Consider the following 20751-nt stretch of genomic DNA (forward strand, 5'->3'; position numbering starts at 1 on the left):
GGGGCTGCCGCGGCCGGCCCTGCCGTGTGGGGAGGTGAGCGATGAGGGGACTTCACCCGGGTCTCCTGGAGTCCCCCCCAACTCGGTGGGGACAACAGACACCCCCCGCTGCCCCCTTTTTGAGCTGAAAAGGGGGAATGTCGCCTTAAAATGGGGGGCTTGGTGGCACCGCTGAGGGGGCTGTGAGAAGTGGGATGCACCCCAAGAGCACTCTGCTGCCCTGGGGCTGGTCCCACTCCTCCTTGTGGGACGTCGACCCGAGAAACCTGGGTCACTCTGCACCCTAATAAACCACCACTATACGGGTTATGAACCCCCTGGTGCCTCACCGAGGCTGTGGTGTGGCAGGGTGGCTCTAAGCACCGCAGTGCAAGACGTTACGGCCAGCCAGCTGTGCGAAGGCGCTGCAGCTTTGGGCAGGTTTCCTCGGGGCTGAGCTGCTTGGTCCTTGAGATTTGTTCCTTGGCTGAGCTGCCTGGGCCCTGCTCCTTGGCTGAGTTTAACTGGCACCTAGAAACACAGCGCTCCTCTGGCAGGTCTTGCCTGGAGCAGGGTGGCTGTACAACAGGTTTGGGGTGTCTCAAACCCCTTCATCCCCCAGGAGAAGGTGACGGGCTGCCTGGCTTGTGTGGATGCTGCGGGCAGCCTGCGGTGTGTAAGCCTTCCCCTTCCCCGGACAGGAGCCGAGGCCACCACAACAGCAAGTGCATGTGGAGCAGCAGGGGTCACCTCACTGGCCGGGCTTTTGGTGTGGAAGGGGAGCCTGGAGTTGGGTTTCTGCTCTCCAAGTTATTCACTCGGATAACTGTTTTACCAAACAGTGGAGAAATATATAAAAAGCAGGGGGAATGGGATGGCTTTTCTGATTCCCTGATAGTGTCAGCCACAAGGTGGCTGTAGACTCGTGGTTGCCTCTGTGCCTTTCCTCCTGGAGTGAACCCTGAGGTGCTGGTCTTTGCAGAAGTCAGTTTGTGCCCAGGCTGTCTTTTATCCAGCATCAGTTATGTTTCTCTCAATAAATCATACCTTCTTCCTGTGATAGCTGTTCTCTGAAATGAGCAGGAGAGAGTGTTCCTATACAGCGCTGCATGTCAGTTAATATTTATAACCCTTATCTGGGAGGAGGTTTTATATCAAAACTAGCAAACGGGGAGCTGAGCCACCACTGTGAGTGGCTATTTTAATATCTGGGTTATTATATGGAAAGAAACTTACACATAGTGGTGACTGAATTGAAGAATCAGTTGTGTATTGTCCTTTGAAGAGTCACCATTTACACACTTCAGGTTATATTCCTGAGGGGGGGAGAAGCTTTGATACGCAATGTAAGTTGCACAAGGGGTGCTGTTTAGGACTTAGCTCTCTTTGTTTGCCCTATTGCCTGTCACTAGGCAACTGCCTGCTGATGCTGGCTCATCTGGATCCAGTCCTTGGATGTTTGACTCCTTGTGTTTGTGTAGTAGAAAGCCTGGGCACTTGGCTTGGGTTTTTGAATTCTATCTGGAGGATGTGTCCTAAGAACCAGGCATAGCAATACCTCAGTTTTGGGCACATGGTTTTGTTATTAGATGTAGTTATTTCTCTCTGTCTTGAGAGATTCATGCTGTAAGAGATGGATTCAAAATATGTACATGAGTAGTGTGGAACTTGTTGATAATTTGACTAAAACTTAGGTAACCCCCTGTGGGGATAGAACTTCAAATGACGAAGTCACCTGTATATTTTGAGGTGGCATACCAAATATCCATGATTGGGATTTGTGGCATTAGACCTACCAAGGACTGGGATAACTATGGTAAATTGTAAATATCTTTTACAAGAGAGAAGGAGGTATAGGATTATCCTCTCATCTGTTCAATACTGGTTGAGGTTCTTCAGGTTGTCTTTTGTATTCTTAGATAGTGGTTGGACCACTTGCATTATGCCTTCCTCAGAAGACATCGAAAACGGGGAAGGTAAATTAAGTGGTGGTGTCCTAGGGATATTAGAGAAAATTACATGGAAGGTAAAGGGGAGGGACTTGCAAAGCAGAAATACATAAACCAAAGTTTACCAAAGCAAACCTTCAAATGCTGAGTCTTTGACAAAATTAATTTAATTCTCCAGTAAAATACTAACAGGAGAGGGCAGCAAAAATTCTTCTTCCTAGCCCAGAAAATTGACCAAAACTAGTGAAGTAAAGTTTGGTGATAGGTAAATATTTAAAACCATGATGTTATGATCATGATGCATCTTGGGAGGTGCTCCTATGTACGTTGAGTAACTCTACTGGCCAATATTAAAAGCCAAGTTCAGATAATGAATTTTGTACTGTTTTTAACCTAGCTTCTTGGGCAGATAAATGATCCCATTTGGAACTTGAACTTTGGCACCCGAGTTGCTCTCTGTAACCCAGTTAGTTCACCTAGAACTACCTTCAGTGTTCATACAGTGCTGCACTCTGAAGTGCTGATGTTCCTAATGGATTAAGTTAGATGTTTTTGACCATGGCATTGCCTACAGATAAAATTAGTACTTAGCTGATACCTTGTATGCCTTCTGAGTTGTCTGCTTCAGTCACTGTGCCAGATACTGCAACAGAGAGCTCAGAATAAGCTCAATAAGATAAAAATAGGAAAAACGGAGTAGGCGCTAGAGGACATTGAGAGGAAGACTTGCATTTCCTCAGAACAAATGTCTGCCTTTTTTGACAGATGATGTGCAAAATCACTCAGTTGAACTGACCCCAGTTCACCGGGGAGATGAAGTATGTGTATTTGATGTTTTATGGTAGGCTTGCAAGGCACTTATGACTCTGCAATTTAAAAAATATTAAATGATGAAATAAATGACTTAAAACATCCAGAAAGGGATGTTCTAGATATAAAGTAGATAACAGTGAAAGTCCTCCTTTATCTCAAGATTCAGAATTCTCTACCACAGGTGCCTTGGTAAGGTGTTTGCAACGCTGGATTCTCTAGAGATACCCATTTTGTCTTGTTACGTGTAGCAAACTCTACTTCCAATGCTAATGTATACTATGCAAAGATTAACACTTTTCTGGTTACATGGAACCAATTTTTAGAACTGTTCAGTGCCTTGAATGTGCTTCTTTGTCCTTCTCAAGTAAAATATGGTTTGTTTATAAGCTGCTTCCAGGATGAAATCTTTGCTCCACTGATGTCCATGGCAAACTCCTAGTCATTACTTTTTCATTGGAATCCAGATTTTGCCCACACTTTTCATTAAAGTGTATACTTTAGGTTTACTGGTTTAATAAATATTTCTGTTCTGTGTGTTTTCAGACTTGCTGATACTGTGTTCATCAAGGGGAAAAAGATGCCTTGTTGGTATGAGGTACAGAGCTGCGTCCTCTTGGCATTTTTAGCTGTCGCAGCTTACTCCATCAGTGATGCCCAGGGCCAAGGTAAGTGCTAAATAAAAAGATGGAGCTTTTCAGTAGATCACTCTGATGTGCAGAAATAGACTTACTTATTCCAAATGCAAGTGTTACTTTCCTCTTAGTAGGTTGCTGACCCAGTATTACTGAAATGATACAGGAGTTTTGCTGTTGATCTCAGGGAGCGAAGAATTACATGTTCATGTGTGCTTTTTGAACCTGTTATTTCAAATAGCATAAATCATCCTTTTTGCAAGTTCAGGTGTCTCAAAGTGAATTTTACAGGACATTTTTTACTCTTACTTACCTGAAAGCATTGATCAGAAATTGCTGTGATTGCCCTCTATGTAATCAAGTAAGTTTGAAGCGCCAGTCTTGATTTTAAGCTTGTATGGAATATATAGTATTTTTTTTTTCTTTGTTGGAACAGTAGCTAATGTAACACTTAGATCATACAGTATTACACAGTACTGGTAAATGTCACAGACTACTTCTGCAGTTTTTTTTTTTTTAATCTCCTTTGTGGATATTGAAAAATGCTGCTGAGATTGTTAGGCTTAAATACTTGTTGGATCAGATGGACGGTGGTTTGATACTAGAGGAAATCTATCATACTGCTTGGGGAAGGAGTGAGGGAAAAATGCCGGTAAGTTTTTATGATTCCTGAAGAAAGACATTTCTCTCAATATTACGTTTATTTAATCCCTTTGATATGAGGTTGCCTAGGCGTAACTGGGAGCAGAATGTGATCCTGGGGCTCTTCTAAAGACTTTTGTGTAATGCATTATTCATGAGCACAGTCAGACTGGTGGCAACGTGAGGTTTCTGAGTTGTGGTAAAAGCAAGCAGCAGCGCTGTCCAGTCCGCGTGGCAGTCAAGTGCTGGGGAAGCATCCCGGCTTGGACATATGGGCATCTGTGAGTGTTTCACAAGCCTCTCCCAGAACTTAGGGACACATGTTAGAAGCAATACTTACTGTGGGCGATGTGAGGTGAATGAAGAAATACGTGTTCCCAATGTTTAACACATCAGTTCTGGTCAGAAACGAGGGCCAGAATGTTTGTGACTTAATGAGCCGATAAAGCAAAGCATATGGTCAGTCCCCTGTCTGTGTATTTCAGTCCTACTACATATGGTTAAGATTTGCAAAGCGGGACTGGGGAGAGAGGTTCATTGACAGTTGTATGTAATTCTGTGTACTTGGAAAAGCGTACTCTTCCCCCCCCCCTACTTTTTTTTAAGCTTTGATTTAATCTGTCATATGTAAGGGAGAAAACTCTCAAACTATTAATACAATGAGAGAAAGGTCAGGGAGAGTTTTTCCACAATCACCACACCAGCACAAGCTAGAGCTGGCGTACTTGCTGAATGAAGGACAATACTTCCCTTGTTCGTACACCCTTTCAGCAAGCATCAGCTACTGCATGCTGTCAGCAGTTAGATACTAAGCTAAGTGGACTATTGCCTTGGCCTAGAGTGACTGTGGTGTTACTGAATGAGGTGATGTGAAGTCTTATCTCTTTTCACAGAATAAAAATATCTCTTGCTATACTTGAATTAGTAAGATGCTTCTCAAATCCTTTCTTAAGTTTGCCACCCCTTGCAGTAAGCTCTTCATGCGGCTGGCTAACTGTTTACAATTTAATACAGCACTAACCATATGTTTGTCTGTTTTAAGAAGTTGTACGCTCTGTCAAGGTGTAGGAAGAGCTGGTTTTAGTTCCAGCTTGTGTTTCCTTCCTTTGGCAAAGATGCTCAGTTAAAGGTGTGCAATGTGACTTCTTGGAAAGGAGAAAATGTTTGGGAGACTGAAGTGAACATGCCTGAAGCTACAACTGATTTCTTTCAACTGAGGAGTTATCTGCGTTGAACTACATGGTTTTATCTTGTTTATTGCCCAAATGCCTTGTAGACCAAAATGCCATTCAGTTTTTACACAACAACAGTTATTCTTTCCTCACTGCTGTTTATTCCTCATCCAACATAATGTCACTTAAACAACAGCAACAAAAAAAACCCGGTTTTCATCTATTTGAGTTCTTACATAGTACATGAAAAAGTGCTGGGCAAGAAAAATACTTTAGAAATTTCCATTTGTTCACAAAATGACTTGTTTTAAGTATTTTCCTTCTATATTTAAAGATGGAAACTTGTCCTTGTGTAGCAATAATTTCCATGTGTTACTAATGTAATTGCAATGCATATTAACTTGTTCAGTTCAATGCTTAAGACAAAAGTACATTGGAAGCCACAAGGTTTAGTTAGTATCCAATTTTAGAGCATTGGATGCCTTTGAGACAGCTGCAGATATGCAGTTTATGGTATTTTTCCTTTCCATTAAAACACTGAACAGTTCAAAACACTCTTTCACCACTTGTCCACGAGAATGTATTTGGAGTGCTAATCTATCTGGTTCCATAAACCGAAGCCTTGAAGTTGTCTTGAGTTTTTTTCTTTTGGGTGACTGCTCTAACGTTGCTGATGGCCATTCACTTTTGCATTCCTGTAGAACCACTTAACAAGCTTTAGCTACTGATTTTTATCAGTTAACTGACTCAGCTTGGATTAATTTTTTTCCCTTTCTGCAAGAAGTGAGATTTTGTTCCACAGCCAATAAAGGTCCAAAGAAATAAAGATATCCTCTTCAGGTTGGTGAATGTGTAGTAACTCCCATCAATATTTTGTTGTCTGTTCAAGTGTTAGATTTTTAACTTCCTTAGCTATTATATGTACTTTTCTATGCCAGAGCGTTAGTCTTTTCACAACTAAGACACAGCTGAGTATCTGTCTGGTGAAAAATTCTTTTTTTCCTTATAGTTAATTGCTGTGTGGGACTGTCCATTCCCCTGCACTGTCGTTTTTGATGCAAAAAGTACCCAGTGAAGACCGACTAGTTATGTAAAGACTATTCTGGCACAACTTTTCTAGTTTTTCACATTATAACTGTAGTAAGCAGAACAACTTCTGGTGACTGTGTCCTTCTTTGCTTGTAAGATCTGTGATTGTTTTTTTAGGGGCTCCCAAAATTTACCTAGTTGGTGATGGTGATTAGGCCAGGACTATGCTTCTTTGTTAGAAAATGCTTTCATTTAGTTGAAAGTTGGATGCAATCACAGGGGAAGGAGGAAGATGGCAGAGAAAAACTCTGAGATTCTAAGACATGATTTTTTTTGTCAGTCCATGTTTTTTTGGTTATGATAGCTCTCAGTTCTGCCTCTTAATCCCTGTACAAATTTACCACTTAATGCCAGTGAAACATGTAGCATTTTGAACAATGACAGTATGCAAGTGTAAAAAGCTTATTTGCTCTTTCTTAGACAAAATAAATAATGAAATGAAGTGCATATTTTGCAAACTTCTAGGTATGATTTGTCACTCTTGTTCATTCAGCACCAAGTCATGATGATTTATGTGTAGCTCAAAAACGGATTGAATCTTGAGAATGAATTAAAAGCTGTAATCCATAACTACAGTCTGCTTGGCTTTCAAAACTTTTTGCCATAGTCTCTGTCATTTTATTACAATTATAGCATGCTGAATGTTCTTGCAGAAGCCTGCCCAGGGAAATATTTTTGCAGTACAGGGGCCAAATTTTCAAAGAACTGATTTTGGATTTGCAGTGATTCCTGCACATGCTCCTACTTGCAGCCTCTCTTCTTCTGAACTTGAGGGAGGTGACAGGCAGGGTGAAGGCTCGGTCTGACAAGATTGTGCCCAGCAAATGGGGAGATGCACTGTTTGGATCTGCGCCCAGTGCTGCAAACCAGAACAATGCTGAGTATGTGAAATTGGTGTGCCACCTGCTCTGTTTGTTCCCTTGCCTCTCTCCTGAGCTTGTTCTCTCAAATCTTTGCGAGCGCAGAGGTGTTACTAAGCTTTCTTGGTGCTTGTATCCTCTCTTTTTGTGTGTTCTAGTGCTAAATCCCTCGAGGCAGAGAAGAGCGGAACCTGCCATTGCTCTGGCAAAGCTGTCCCTTGGGGATTGATAGTCTGCACACAGGGAAAAAATCTCTTGTATTAAACTTTACTTCTAAGACTCAAAATATTTTTAATATTAGATGGCATTGAAAACTCACCTTTAAATGTCAAAAAAAAAAAAATAAAAATACAGCTTGCCTCTTTCCTTCTTTCTTCTGCAAACTCTCGGAAAAAGAAACAAGTAGGAAAAAGTAATCAATCGAGGACAGGTCTTTGGCTGCTGCTGTTGCCAGAGCTGCATTGACTGCAGCAGGGCAAATGGAGAGGCCAGAGACTTCTGGATAGCACATTCTGCCTCTAGACTCAGATGCTCCATATGCTGTAATCCTTAAATCTCAGAAACGCCATGAGTGCTATTGACTTATAGTATGTAGTAGACCAAGAAAGACTAGGCATTGGCCTAGTCAACTATATTGGGCCCTGGGGCAAAGAAATTACCACTCCTCCCACTACCTTCAGATAATTTCACTTCTTTCTTGGATGTACCAAGAGAAACCTTAAGGCTGGTAGTGGCAGAGGCATCAAGGGACTTAAAAACGAAGGAAGTTCAGAGGGCTGTGGAGGTAGTGGGAAGAGGAGGGTTTAAGGTCAACGGAGGACTGTGCTAAGCTTTTTTAACCCTTTTTATTTCTCAGCCTCTGGATAGCTTCCCTGGCTGCCTTTCTTTCTAGGTCAGTTAGGTCTGTGCAGACCAAAAGCTATTCAAATGTATAAAGATGCCCCCTTATTGACGGCCTTGGTTACCATGGGCTGCACAACCAACAGCAGTGCTTCAGTTGTTTGCTGTGAAGGGGGATCTCTTCCCTGGGGAAGAAGAGAAATGCCCTGTAGGGTATAGTCTAGGGGAGCTTGCCAGTTAATGTACACAGGCACGGTATTGCTCAGCTTGCAGTTAACAACCTAGGGTTGTTACCTTTTGTTCCTCTGTGTGTTACTTCACTGTAAAGTCACATCTTCCTTCATCATTTCTTGCTTTATTCATCTCACCTGCTGCTTCTGTTTGAAACCTAGGTGATGGCACAAGATAAGCAGAGGTCAGACTTACTGACCATCTCCAGATTGCCCCCTGCCTAAATCTTGCCCAGCCTGTGCACATGTCCTAGTCTTGATGAGACCAAAGCAGTGCTCGCAGCTGGCCAAGTGTGCATCTCTGAGGCTAGGTTTGCAAATTGGGCAGCTGATGTTCCCTCTGCTCTGTGCATGCCTGTTTTCCCTCTTGGTTACTGTGTCTTCACAAGGCTTTGAAAATTTGGCCCCGAGTTACTTTAAACGTGGGGAAACACCCACGGTAATTCAAAGTAAAGGAGGCTAGGTAATGCATATTGTCAGCATAAGCAAGGAGAGCAATTTTAATTCCCCTGTATTAACAAAGAGCATTTGTATTACCAGCTTTGCCTGCTAAACTAGAATCTTAACATCTAACACTATTTGTCTTTGTCCTCTGCTGTTAGGTTGTTAGTATGTTTTTATAAAGAGATAAAAGGTATGTCTGAGGGAAGTAGTGCACCTGGGGTTGTCATTTTACAAACTAATAAACTGATGTATGTGACATTTTGAATAACTTGCATCCTTTATCATTAAAATTGTGTGTTGTCTTCCTATATGTTTATTTTAATGTTTGTTTAAAATTATTTTGTTTAAAATGATTGCCTTTTATTTGACTTTAAAATGTTGTTTTCTCTCCCCACTTGCAGTGTCCCCACCAACAAGACTAAGATATAATGTAGTCACTCCTGACAGTGTACAGATCTCTTGGAAAGCCCCCAAAGGGCAATTCACTGGATATAAGCTGCTTGTCACTCCAAGTTCAGGTAAACCAAAAGTCTGTATGTTCTCTTGGAAGGTGAAATGACTGTTGTCATCTAGACCTAGGGCCGGGCAGCTCTCCTGAGGCTAAAGTCACCCTTCAGGACTGAGGAATTGTGAGCAGTCTGTGGATAAGAGTGTTGACTGGTCAACAGAAGAGAGAAATTGAACTTGCCACAGGATTGTCCTAGGCATGGGGCTTAAAGTAGAAGGAGGTGGATATTGGATATGCTTCATACGTCGTCCTTGGGAATTGTCACTGACCATCTGTCTTGACCTTTCTTCCAGCGGGGTGTAAAGAGGTCTAGGAAGTCCTCCAGGGAGAACACAGGAACACTGTTCCAGTCAAATCTTTGAGGTGGCTCTCCTTGTGCCTTCTCTCATAGTGAGCTCTCCAGAAAAGAGCAATAAGATTTCAGGAAAAAAAAATAAAATAAACAAAACCAAATAAAAAAGTTGGAATGATGAGGCCAGAACTGGCAGCCAACAACAGAGCAGTGTGCAAGCCTGTGGGGTAGGATGTTACCACACTTGACAGCTCCCTGCCATAAGAGGCCAGCCAAGACAAAACGGTGGCCCTGTGTGTTCAGTGGGAGGTACCTGAAGTACTTCTGGGCAAACCAGAAGGGGTGGCTTGCCCTCCTAACCAGTCAAGGAGCACGTGAGGGATGATGCTTTACAAAAAGGCAGCCCTCAGAAGTGAAAAGAGGCAGACTGAGAAACTGGGAACAGGAGAGGGACTTCTGGGGCACTTGTCTGCCCGTGGTGGGGTGGCTTCCACAGGGAATTGGGACACAGCACCTCTCACCTTGTACTCAGACTGCTGCCACTAACTTCTAATGTGCTGAGCAGCAGGCAACATGGATGGGAAGGAGAGAAAAGTATTTTCAGCAGTTGTGGTTGCTTGAAAGTAGATCTGCAGGAGCAGGCAACTCATGATGTGGTGCTCTGCTAAATCCTTGTCATTTGAAGCACGGGGCTTTTGCACAACTGATTAAGTACTTTCCTGGAGCCTAGAGTAGCAGTGGTATGCAAGGGGGTACGCAATGAAATGCTGCATGGCATTTATACTGCTGGAAGCCCTCTGGACCCTTCTTGTTACTTCAGGCCTTGTACTCATGCAGTCTTATTTCCATACACTTGCCTCGTATATGGATAATTAAATGTATGGGGTATGGCAAATGTGCAATTGACTTAGTTTTCTATATATGTCCTTGGTATATTGCACACTGTAAAGGAAGTTGACTGACACTACTTATGGTTTACTTACCTGGAAAAGTTTTGGGTTTTGGTTTGGGTATCTGAAAGTTTTTTCCCACTCTAAACTCCATTCCTCTGTATTACAAAATACTGCCTTCATGTTTAATCTGTTTCAGTTCATGTTCAGTGTTACATTTCATAGATCAAAAGCTCTCGGGTTTGTGTGTTATGCTCCCTTTGCCTGTTGAATTAATTTTGCCTTTCATTTAAAGGAGTAATCGGCCTTTCTGTCTCTTTTGTAACAGAAAACGTTAGCCTATAATTTCACTGTACAGTGAGTTCTCCATCTCCTGACTTTCTGGCTTAAATGATGTCTTCTGATGCTTCTTAAACTGCTCTGTCGGCTTGGTTGCTGTGTTTTCTCTTTCCTTCATCCATGTAGTTGATGACCTATTTGATGTTGTCAATTTCTCAAGCCAGGAGGAAAAGCTATCAACACTATCACATGTTCCCTTGTAAATAAAAGGGTTATAAAGTTCTTTTGTCACACTGGGAAACATGGGCTGGAGAACAGAGCAAACATAACCATGTCTCTGCTCAGAGTATTAAGATGTCTTTTGTAAAAAGGACCTAGGGTCCCATCAGGCAAGGACAAGCAGTATGCCCATGCAGCAGTGAATTACAGTGCTACATCAGGTTGTACCAACAAAAATATAGCCACCTGGTTCGGAGTTTTTCTTTCCCTGGGTTTGGTGCCTGTGAGACTTGCAGGTACTTGTAGTGCTATGTCCAAATCTGGGTTCTGTGTTGCAAGAAAGATACTGAGGTGCCAGTGTAGGCCAGTGGAGGACTGCCAAGATAGAAGCTTGGAGCACACGATTATACGAAGAGAACTAGGTTCGTTTGGTTTTAAGAACAGAAGTCTCAGGGTAGGTCTTACTGCTGTCTAAAGGGACAACATAGAAAAGAAGACGACATACTCTTCTCAGAGGTGTGTAGTGACAGTGTGACAGACAGTAGACACAAGTTGGAGCATGTGAATTCCAGTCAGATATTGAGAAAAGTTGCTTTTCCCTACCATGAGGCTTGTCAGATATCATGACAGGCTACCATGAGAAAGTTGGGGAATCTGCACCCTTGGGGATATTCAGAACTCTTTTGGACGTGGTCTTGAGTGACCTGTTCTAACTAGACCTGCTTTGAGCAGGAAGGTGGACTGGAGATACAGAGCTGCTGGAGAGAGTCAGCCAAGGGCTGCCAAGATGATGAAGGGACTGGAGCATCTCTCTGAGGACAGGCTGAGAGAGCTGGCACTCTTCAGCATAGAAAGCTCAGGAAGGATCTTATCCATGTGTATAAATACCTGCAGGGAGGGTGGAAAAGGCAGAGCCAAGGCTCTGTTCACTGGTGCCCAGTGCCAGGACAAGAGATGCAAACTGGAGCACAGGAGGTGTTCCATTAGGAAACACTTACTGTGAGGGTGACCAAACACTGGCACAGATTGTCCAGAGGGGTTGTGGAGCCTCATTTATCTGGACATTTAAAAGCTGTCTGGACATGGTCCTGGGCAAGTGGCTGTAGGTGGCCCTGCTTGAGCAGGTGGGTTGAATAAAAAAACACCCGGAGGTCCCTTCCAACCTCGACCATTCAGTGATTCTGAAAGACATTGAAAGGTTTCTTTCAACCTATGTGGTTCTGTGATTTTTATCATTAGTCTTTAGTCTGTACTTTTTGTTAAAAGCAGTACTTCTCTGCTTTGTGAGAGGTTTTGAACTTTCCATAAACTCTTTCCTCTTATTGATAAATACTCATTTCTGTCTTAATAGTTGTGCTGGGTATGTTGGATATTCCATGGGACCCAGATACAAGGTCTGATTGATTCATCTTAGAGTGTTTATATCCAAAAATCTGGCCTCTGTCTTTGGTCAGGCTGCCTGGCTACTTGCTTTTTTGGGATGTTCTCTGGCCTGGCTGTCTGGATAGTTCCAAAAGTGGGTAACGGAAGACACTTGGGTCTTTGTAGAGCTTGAGGTAGTTTTAAGTCATTACATTTACCTTACTGCAAGAAAAACAAAATTATGTATGTGTCTTTTTTTGTCTTTTCTGTTACAGGTGGAAAAACCAATCAACTAATTCTTCAAAACACTGCTACCAAAGCAATTATTCAAGGTCTTATTCCAGACCAAAGCTATGCCCTTCAGATCATTGCATTCAGTGATGACAAGGAGAGTAAGCCAGCCCAAGGCCAGTTCAGAAGTAGGTATCTTTTATACCTGACGTGCAGAGTATATCAGCCATTCAGTGTAACTTATGAAACCATAGCAAACTCTGACATAAAGGCAGATAATGGAAGAACAGTTTCTTCTGTGGTGGAAGGCTGATCAGAGTCACAGATTTTTACCTGATGCAGCTGCAGCTGGAGGTCTGGGTTAATCCAGTTGCAGTTGCACAGGAGATTCTTACTTTGGGCTATTTTTGGTTTTATTGGTTTGGGATTCCTGTCTTCCCTATCCCTGTATGAAATTTGCCAGTATCTCATGGAAGAGAATCTTCAGTGAGCAGAAATAAGAAGGGAAGTGCTATGTTCTGATGCATTAAAAACTTTCCTTCCTTTCATTCAACTGTTTTTATTCAAAGATTCTTATAGCTGTGCCAAGTGGCTGTTAGTTGCTTGTTCCATGATACTGTGAAAGGCCAAATTCTTACTGGTCTTCAGCTGTCAAATATGTTTATAGATTATGCCCAAGACTCTTATCTGACCTATACATATTTTTAGTATTTGTATCATAGTGAAAAGGTAGTATTACAAGAAATTCACAGGCAAAACACTTGAGTTTTCATGATTTGCATTTTAAACAGCTCAGTTAAGTGTGGTGTCAACTTGGCCAATGAAGACAAATGTGACAGTCTGGAAATACAGTTGAAAGCATACTGAATTCTCTTGGCACAGAATATTTTATTAACCATTTGTGGAGGATGCTACTTGGTTGCTCTCATTGCTGAAGCACGTTTCTCTGAGAACCAGCACAAGATAAAATATGCTGACTGCTTGATGTGGTGTGTGTCAAAGTCTTCCTAGCTTTTTGTCACTGCAACTGTGTGTTGACTATTTTAAGTACCATCCCAGTTAGGAAACCCACAAAACCACAGATTACTTTAGCATTAAAGAGCAGCCCACAGAAAGTCATACCAAGTTCTATAATATTAGGTGTGGTTGCTTTTTAAACTAGCTCTATTCCTAGAAGAAGGAAAAGCAGAGCTGGCAGCTAGAATTAACAACGTAGGGGTTATGTTCTACTCAGTACTCTCTTCCTCTGCTGCCAAAGAAAACATGTAGCACTTAATGAGATTGGAGTTTCTTTGACCATCTGATGCCTTGCATGAATAAAATCAGGTACAACATGTGTACAAAGACTTCCTTTCTCTGATACTGTATTCCATGTTTTCTCTCCCCCTTCCCTGACTAGTAGTCACTGATTGCTGAGATGATAAAAGGTCAAACAAGCCCAAAGCTTTGAGAAAATGCTGCACTCTAGTGCACTGGAAGTGTGTTTTTAATGCTGTTGTGTTGTAATGGATACACAAAGCATTCTTCCCAAATCTACCATAAAATTTTATTTTTAAAAGAGTATTCCTTTTATATAGTCAGGCGTTCTTTTTTATTCTGGCACTGCTTGTAAGCTATTATATATAGTACATAATTAACAAAGGTCACTGGGGAATTTCTTCCTTTAAGATCCAGCCATAAAGACATAGTTAAGTTCATTGTGTAAATATGTGGGTAAAACTGGTGACTTCCTGTCTGTTTTTCTTATGTGGCTAGGATTTTGACAATTAGAAAGGGCTTTCCCAAAACCAAAAATCTCCATCAGGATGTGACTGGCTCATCTCCTGTGAGCATCTTCAAACTCTTGAACCGTTTCTCTGGAGACTTGCCCCTCCCCAGCACTAGCATTAGAGGAGGCCACCGGCACCTCCTTAGTGGTGGCTGCTCGTAGCCTTTATTCAAAGGAATGCTCTTAGTTGCTAAGCAATGGCATCCTTTTTGGCTTGGTAGTACTCTGCCAAATTTACCTCTTTTATTTTAGTTGGAGACTTGTTTATGTGAGGATTAAACCCAGGCCTCTGAGTAAGCCCTGATGTCATCATGGCTTTTTCTGCAGCACAACTGATATCCAGGATCTGCTGTGGTAAAAGCTGATTCCTCAGTAAGCTTGCAAGCCTAACTTACTTCTGAATCACTTTCGCAACCATTCCTAAAAGATAGAGGTGAGGTACAGGTACACATAGTATGTTAATTTGGAAAGGAGTAAAAACTTCAGTTACTTTTTTTCACCAGTATCCTTATTTCTATACCTGGAGTGTGAAGGCTGTAAATTCTGCAGAGGTTTTCCGCACTCAGAGGTTTGGTGATGGTTTGTTGTCTTCATAAGACCTTAAGATGGTCATGTGATTATATTTCGGGTTGGGACTTGAGAGAACGCTGTTCCAAATACTCCATGTACAGTTGGGTAAATCACTGAAATCCATTTGGCTTTGGTTTCACTTCTGCAAAACAGAATACGTGTATTGTCCATTTGATATTGTATGTTTCAGGAGACAAATAACCTTCTTTCACCCTCTTACAATGTTTTGTGAAGGATGTAGCATAGAGAGACTCTGATCTGGGCTAGGATTCAGTGTCTACTTGAAAGAATGTTGGTCGCAATTCTGGGCTACATAAACTAAAGATTTTAATTGAAGTAGGATTCTATCTTCTGTGAAATATATTGCTTCATTTTTTCAAGCTGTTCTTGGCCATCGTAGATAGCTGGGGTGTTGAAACCAATTACCATTCTAAAGAAATTCTGATATTTTTTTTTCTAGTATATGACTTTAGCAGTGGTTTTGCCAGAATCTTTCAGACCATGATGGAGTAGACACTGGCTACTAATATAATATCAGGAATTGCTAATCAGGCTGGGTTCTGCTAGGCTGTTATGAGAAATCTGGGACATAATAAGTGAGGTATTCCACCCACTTGTGGGAGAAGAAACTGTTGAAGTCTGAGCTTTGGAGCAACTCTGCTTTCATGGGAATATTTGGTGCCCTGAACGCAGATTTGGGCATAGGATTTAAGCGGGTTCTTTAAAGAGGATAATGTAACAGCTGGCTTATGTGCTTTTGTGCTGGACGACTTACAGTGGAACTCTGCAGTACTGGACTTTCCCCAGCTAGCTTTGCCAACTTTCTGGGCTGTATTTCCAGCGCTGGCTCTTGTCATTGTGGGTTTAGGTGCTGATGTCACTATAGTTGGAGTCTCCTGAGTGAGGAGAGTCACTTTTCAGAACTTTAATGATGATGGGATGGGGGCAGACTCGTAAAAATAATAAACCCAAAGGGAGGGAAAGAAAACCCAGTAACACTCACTTGTCACCTAAGCACATTGCAAGATATGCATGAAACTTCTCTATCTGGAAGAGCAAAATTACACGCTTCTGTCTGCACTGTTTCTGGTTTGACTGATTTATTTTTCCCCTTACTTTTCTAGTTAAAGATATAGAGAGAAGAAAAGAAACAAGTAAATCCAAGGTGAAGGATCCAGAAAAAACAAACGCGAGTAAACCAGCTCCAGAAGGTCAGATCATACCACATAGGACTTGTGTGATATTCTGATAGTGATCGGTTTCTTTATTTAACTTGGCCACTGTATAGATTTTATTTAAATTATTACTTTAAATCTGTTTCCCAGGATTAAGTTAAACAGAAGGGAAGAATCAGTATTTTCAGGAATATTGGAGAGTTGCTACAACAGAGCGATTGCTTTTAGTTCTGTGTTCTGTTTTATCACTTTATACAGTAAGCACTAAATACCACTATGAATAGCATAAAAGCAGGTTTTGAACCTGCATTAAAAAAAAGCAAAAAACACCATGCTGCCTGTAGTTCTCCACGGGGTGCACTTTGAGTAGTAAAAAAACCTGTGTGTATGCATATTTATATATATCTGTGTGTGGGGGTGTATATTTAAATACAATCAAATAATAATAATGTATGAAAATCTTATTTCATATAATCATGTTATATATATATATATGTATTTAGATGTATACGGGAAAAAAAAAACATCTTGCCTGCAAAATGGACTTGCAGTACTAACTCTCACCTAAAGTCAAAGTGGTATTGTTTTATAATTATGCACATAATAACTTGATACCTCTGTCCTAATGTGGGTTTTATATATGATGAAAGCATTTGGAATATTTTGATAGGAAAAAAAGAGTCCACTTTGTCCAGTTGCAAGGAGCCAATCTTTTGGTGAAATGTAATATTTCTTGTCAGGAGAAGCTTATCTGAAATGGGCAGTAACATCTCTTTCGAGCTTAATATATGTTTGTTTCCTGTTGCTCTAAAATTCAAATAGCATCTTCTTTATGAAGTAATCCCAACAGTAATTATTCCCCTCAGTGGTTATTTATGATGTACAGAACAAGCACAGAGAAAAGCTTGATATGACCTTATTCTCCCTGAATAAATTGGACGGTTTTGAGGCTCCCATTTCTCCAGTCCCTTTTTGTTCTGTGTCCTGGTAACAAACTATCAGAGACCTCATCCAAAACTTCATGAAGCCCATGCAAATTTTTTTTCACATGAGTGATTATTGTCTTCTTACCATAAGTATTTGTGCCATGTTGTGTTTATTTACAATATACAAGTTTGTTTCCGTGCAGCATTTTTTTCAAGCCAAAGTACCCTTAAATTTATGACATTGGGTGCATTGGAGAAAATGTTAATTAGTGTTTAGTATAGAAGAATAAAGTTATACCTGCAAGTGCATGATGGGGTAGCAATCTTTTTTCATGTCTAGAAGAAGATCGAGTTGGAAGAAATGAAAGAACCAAAGAAGGAAAATATGATTTGTTTTCTTAATGAAGGACAAGTGATAAAAGTTGAAGGAGGGAAAAATGGGTCTGCAATAGGAAAATTTTGATTAAATGCAGACAGAGGAAAGTGTCTGCCAGACTGTGGGAGAGGATTTATGCTTTTTTCATGCAGTAGGGGCAAAAATGCAGTTGGCGAGAGGAGACTGGATCTGCAGTCTTCCTCTTCAGGATTCTTGTTTACTTGCAAAGTCTTTAACTCTCCTCCACCCCCTCCAACTTTTTACTCATCTAAACCTCTTTAAATGTATCAGAGCAAAACACACTTCATCTAGCACTTGTGAAAAGTTACATTTACTGTAACATCTTTTACTAGAAAAATGGGGTATATATTTGAAAGAAATGCAACATTTACAAATTTCTCAATCAGCAAAATTGACAAAGAAAAACCCCAAGCCTATGCTAATTTGTATGAACTCTTGCTTTTGTTTAAACCCATTCCCAATCCAGCTATACTGAAATGTAAAGTAATAAGACTTCTTTTTTCCTACTGTCTAGCTATTGCATATTTCTTCCCTTTGCACAGTATAATGATTATTCAAAGTGATGGAGATTCCAACTGAATGACTTCAGTGGGAGTAGGGTGAAAGTCGAAGCAAAAAAAAAAAAGTTGTGCAGAAATAACAGCATCAGCAAAAAATGCATAGCTGGAATAGAAGTGAATTCAAAATTGATATATAAAGAGTAATGGTATCAAAACTTTACTAGTTTAATGTGTAAAGACTGTTTTACCTCAAACTGAAATTGGATCAATGAATCAAAAAAAAAAAAGTTAATCAGGAAGAGTCTGTGACAGAAATGGAGTAAAGAAATAAGAGCAAAATTTTATGGTAAAACCATGAAGAATAACTTGATCCTCTGCAGATGTTTGACAGGAAATGATCTGAGTATGACCAAATGAATTCAGGCCAGCAGTTAATTGGTTTCATAACAATTTAGTATTATGGCTAAATTTGATGGATTTAATAGTAACTCTGATACATTCCATGGCTGTGCTATATCCTTGATCAAGTTGGTGAGACCTTAAGAGTTAACACACAGTAAAATAAATGGGTAGTATAATACATTATCTGAAAATGGAGCAATCTTTACCCACAAATCAAATTGAAAACAATCATTGTCCAGACTTGTATTGTAAGGAAATGGCTATGGCTTCTATTTTTTTCTTGACTGAAAGGATAGCAAAAACTTATTTAACCATTTCTGCAAGTATTGGTGCCAAATTTTGAAGAAGGTGCCTTCTGTGAACATCTGCCCCACGTCTTACAGAAACATCATTATATAAGAAGAGGCTGGAGTGTCTTTGCAAGCCTTACAAAGGCAAAGGTCATCAGTCTTTCTTCTGCATGTGGAGAACTGTCTGGCAAAATTCTCCAGTGTGAATATTAAGACTGATTTGGTGTTTTAGTAGGCTAGATAATTCCAACTCCATATTTTGGGGCAAAGCTATTAAGGCACAGTAATAAACTTGTTAAAATTTATGGAAAAAGCATGTGGACTCTGTCAATAACACTGCAACTATTAAGGCACAGTAATAAACTTGTTAAAGTATATGGGAAAAGCATGTGGACACTGTCAATAATGGGAGGTCCAGTGTGTGCATTATGATAACTCTTACTGTCTGATCTCTATGTACCCTGTTAATTTTCCTGAAAGGCACAGAAGGCACATCATCATTGAAATCTGTCATTTAGAAATACTTAGCTAATAACTCTCTTCATGATCACACAATATAAAACAGATTTCGCTTTCAATTTCAGTGGAACAAAGATTTCACTAAGCCTTCTACTCACAGAAGCCAGTTCTTCACTCAGAAATGCAAGATGGATATCTGTATTAATGATTCCAGTTGGTTTCAGAGCTTCTCATTCTTCTTTTCCTCTGTGGTTTGGAGGACTGGTTCTGCAGTGCTGTCCCCTATTTGATTAGCAACTGCTTGAGGCTCTAGTTAGTGCTGGGAGGTGTTGGCAACTTCTCCTAACCTCCCAAATCTACCTTTTTCTTGTGTTTCTAAACTAGCTTGTATTCAGTTCATGAAATTGTCCGTGTCTTGTGTGGCTCATTAGTAATTTTTCCAGCAGCTTTACTAATCCAGATTAAAATTTTCCATCTGTTGTGTCCTGCCCATTCAAATGGTTTGAAAAGATTGACTCCTTTCTTTTCTGCTCTAAGTACTATGCTCTTATCTTGAATAAACCTCCCACGTATATTCAGTAATGTCACTGTGCCAAATTAATTCACCTTTAATGTCTAGCACTCATACATCAAATGTTAACTTCATATTTGATTTCCAGAAACCCCCTCTAGTTCTTCTGAACAACCACTTTCAAGTGTTGAGTCTTCTTTCTATATTTTTCAGAACCTGTCAGTTTTCAGCATGGGGATTTATCGCTGCTCTACACTCAGTCATGTCAGAAACCTTTTCTCTTTCTCTCTGTTGAGATAAAGTTCACAGATTCAGCTTCATTCAGCATGCACTGATATTTGGAGAAGTGCCAAGGTTCAAGTACTCAATTCTCTCATGTACAAAGCTCCTTTCTGTACAGTGAAAGGAGTTAATACATTCTTTGCCTTCTCAGATGTTTTACAGTTTCTCAAAGAGCTTCTGCGAGTGATTCTCTAATCAAATCCCTTTCGGGAGGGGAGAATCAGAGTTTTGACTGTATCCTGTGGTAAATATGTGACTATATCCTTTCTCTTTAGAATGTTTCAGTATGTCCGAAATGTTTTTAGTCAACCATTTCAATGAAAACAACAAAGCATTGAGGGCCAATTTTATTTTTGGTTTGCAAACTTTATTGGGGGGGGGGGGGGGGGGGGAGTTATTTGTGAGTTGCTATGGGTTAGCCTAAGCTAGCAGCCAAACTCCCACCTACGTGCTTGATTACTCCCCTCTCCAGGAAGATGGGGAGAAAATAGGAAGAACAGGAATGAAAAAGCTCCTGGGTTGAGATAAAGACAGGGAGATTGTTTACCAGTTACTATTGTAGGCAAAAATACACTTGACTTGTGAAAAAATTACTTAATTTATTGCCAATTAAAAAAAATAGTTGGGTAGTGGGAAACACAACCCCAAATATTAAAACAACAACTTGCCCCAATCCTTCCCCTGTTTTCTTCATAATATTTTTTTCCTTCTTCCACTGCTGTGCACATTATCAGATAATGCAAAAGGCATATCATTCCTCAAAATATGATGGCATATATATCCGATGTTTGTATTATAATAGCTCTTGCAGTGAGGTCATGTTTGTCTTTGGATAGTGATAGAAATAAGAGGAGCGGTAAACTTGAAAAATACTGATTTGCTTTCTTCTTCCAGTACCTCTATCACTTCTGATGCAGGTGAGCCTTGACATCCACTCTGTAGCTATTGAGTGGCATTATGTTAAAGAGTGTTGGAAGAAGTTCACAGAGAAGTATATTAAGATACTACTCAGTAGAAAAGACTAATCATCTAATTTATTA

General features: G+C 40.6%; 1 protein-coding gene across 6 annotated transcripts in view; it reads left to right on the top strand.

Annotated features, from left to right (window-relative positions):
* Positions 1-20751, top strand: part of COL14A1 (collagen type XIV alpha 1 chain) — a 127638-nt gene that overhangs the window by 1249 nt on the left and 105638 nt on the right. For all 6 annotated transcript variants that reach the window (XM_080578761.1, XM_080578763.1, XM_080578765.1 and 3 more), the window contains exons 2-5: positions 3285-3406; positions 9052-9168; positions 12476-12619; positions 15894-15980. In XM_080578761.1, the coding sequence (XP_080434887.1) occupies positions 3319-3406; positions 9052-9168; positions 12476-12619; positions 15894-15980 (436 nt within the window). In that variant the 5' untranslated portion in view covers positions 3285-3318. The remainder of the gene's footprint in view (positions 1-3284; positions 3407-9051; positions 9169-12475; positions 12620-15893; positions 15981-20751) is intronic.

This window comes from Anser brachyrhynchus (genome assembly GCF_964034855.1).
Source record: "Anser brachyrhynchus genome assembly, chromosome: 2".
Lineage (NCBI taxonomy): Eukaryota > Metazoa > Chordata > Aves > Anseriformes > Anatidae > Anser > Anser brachyrhynchus.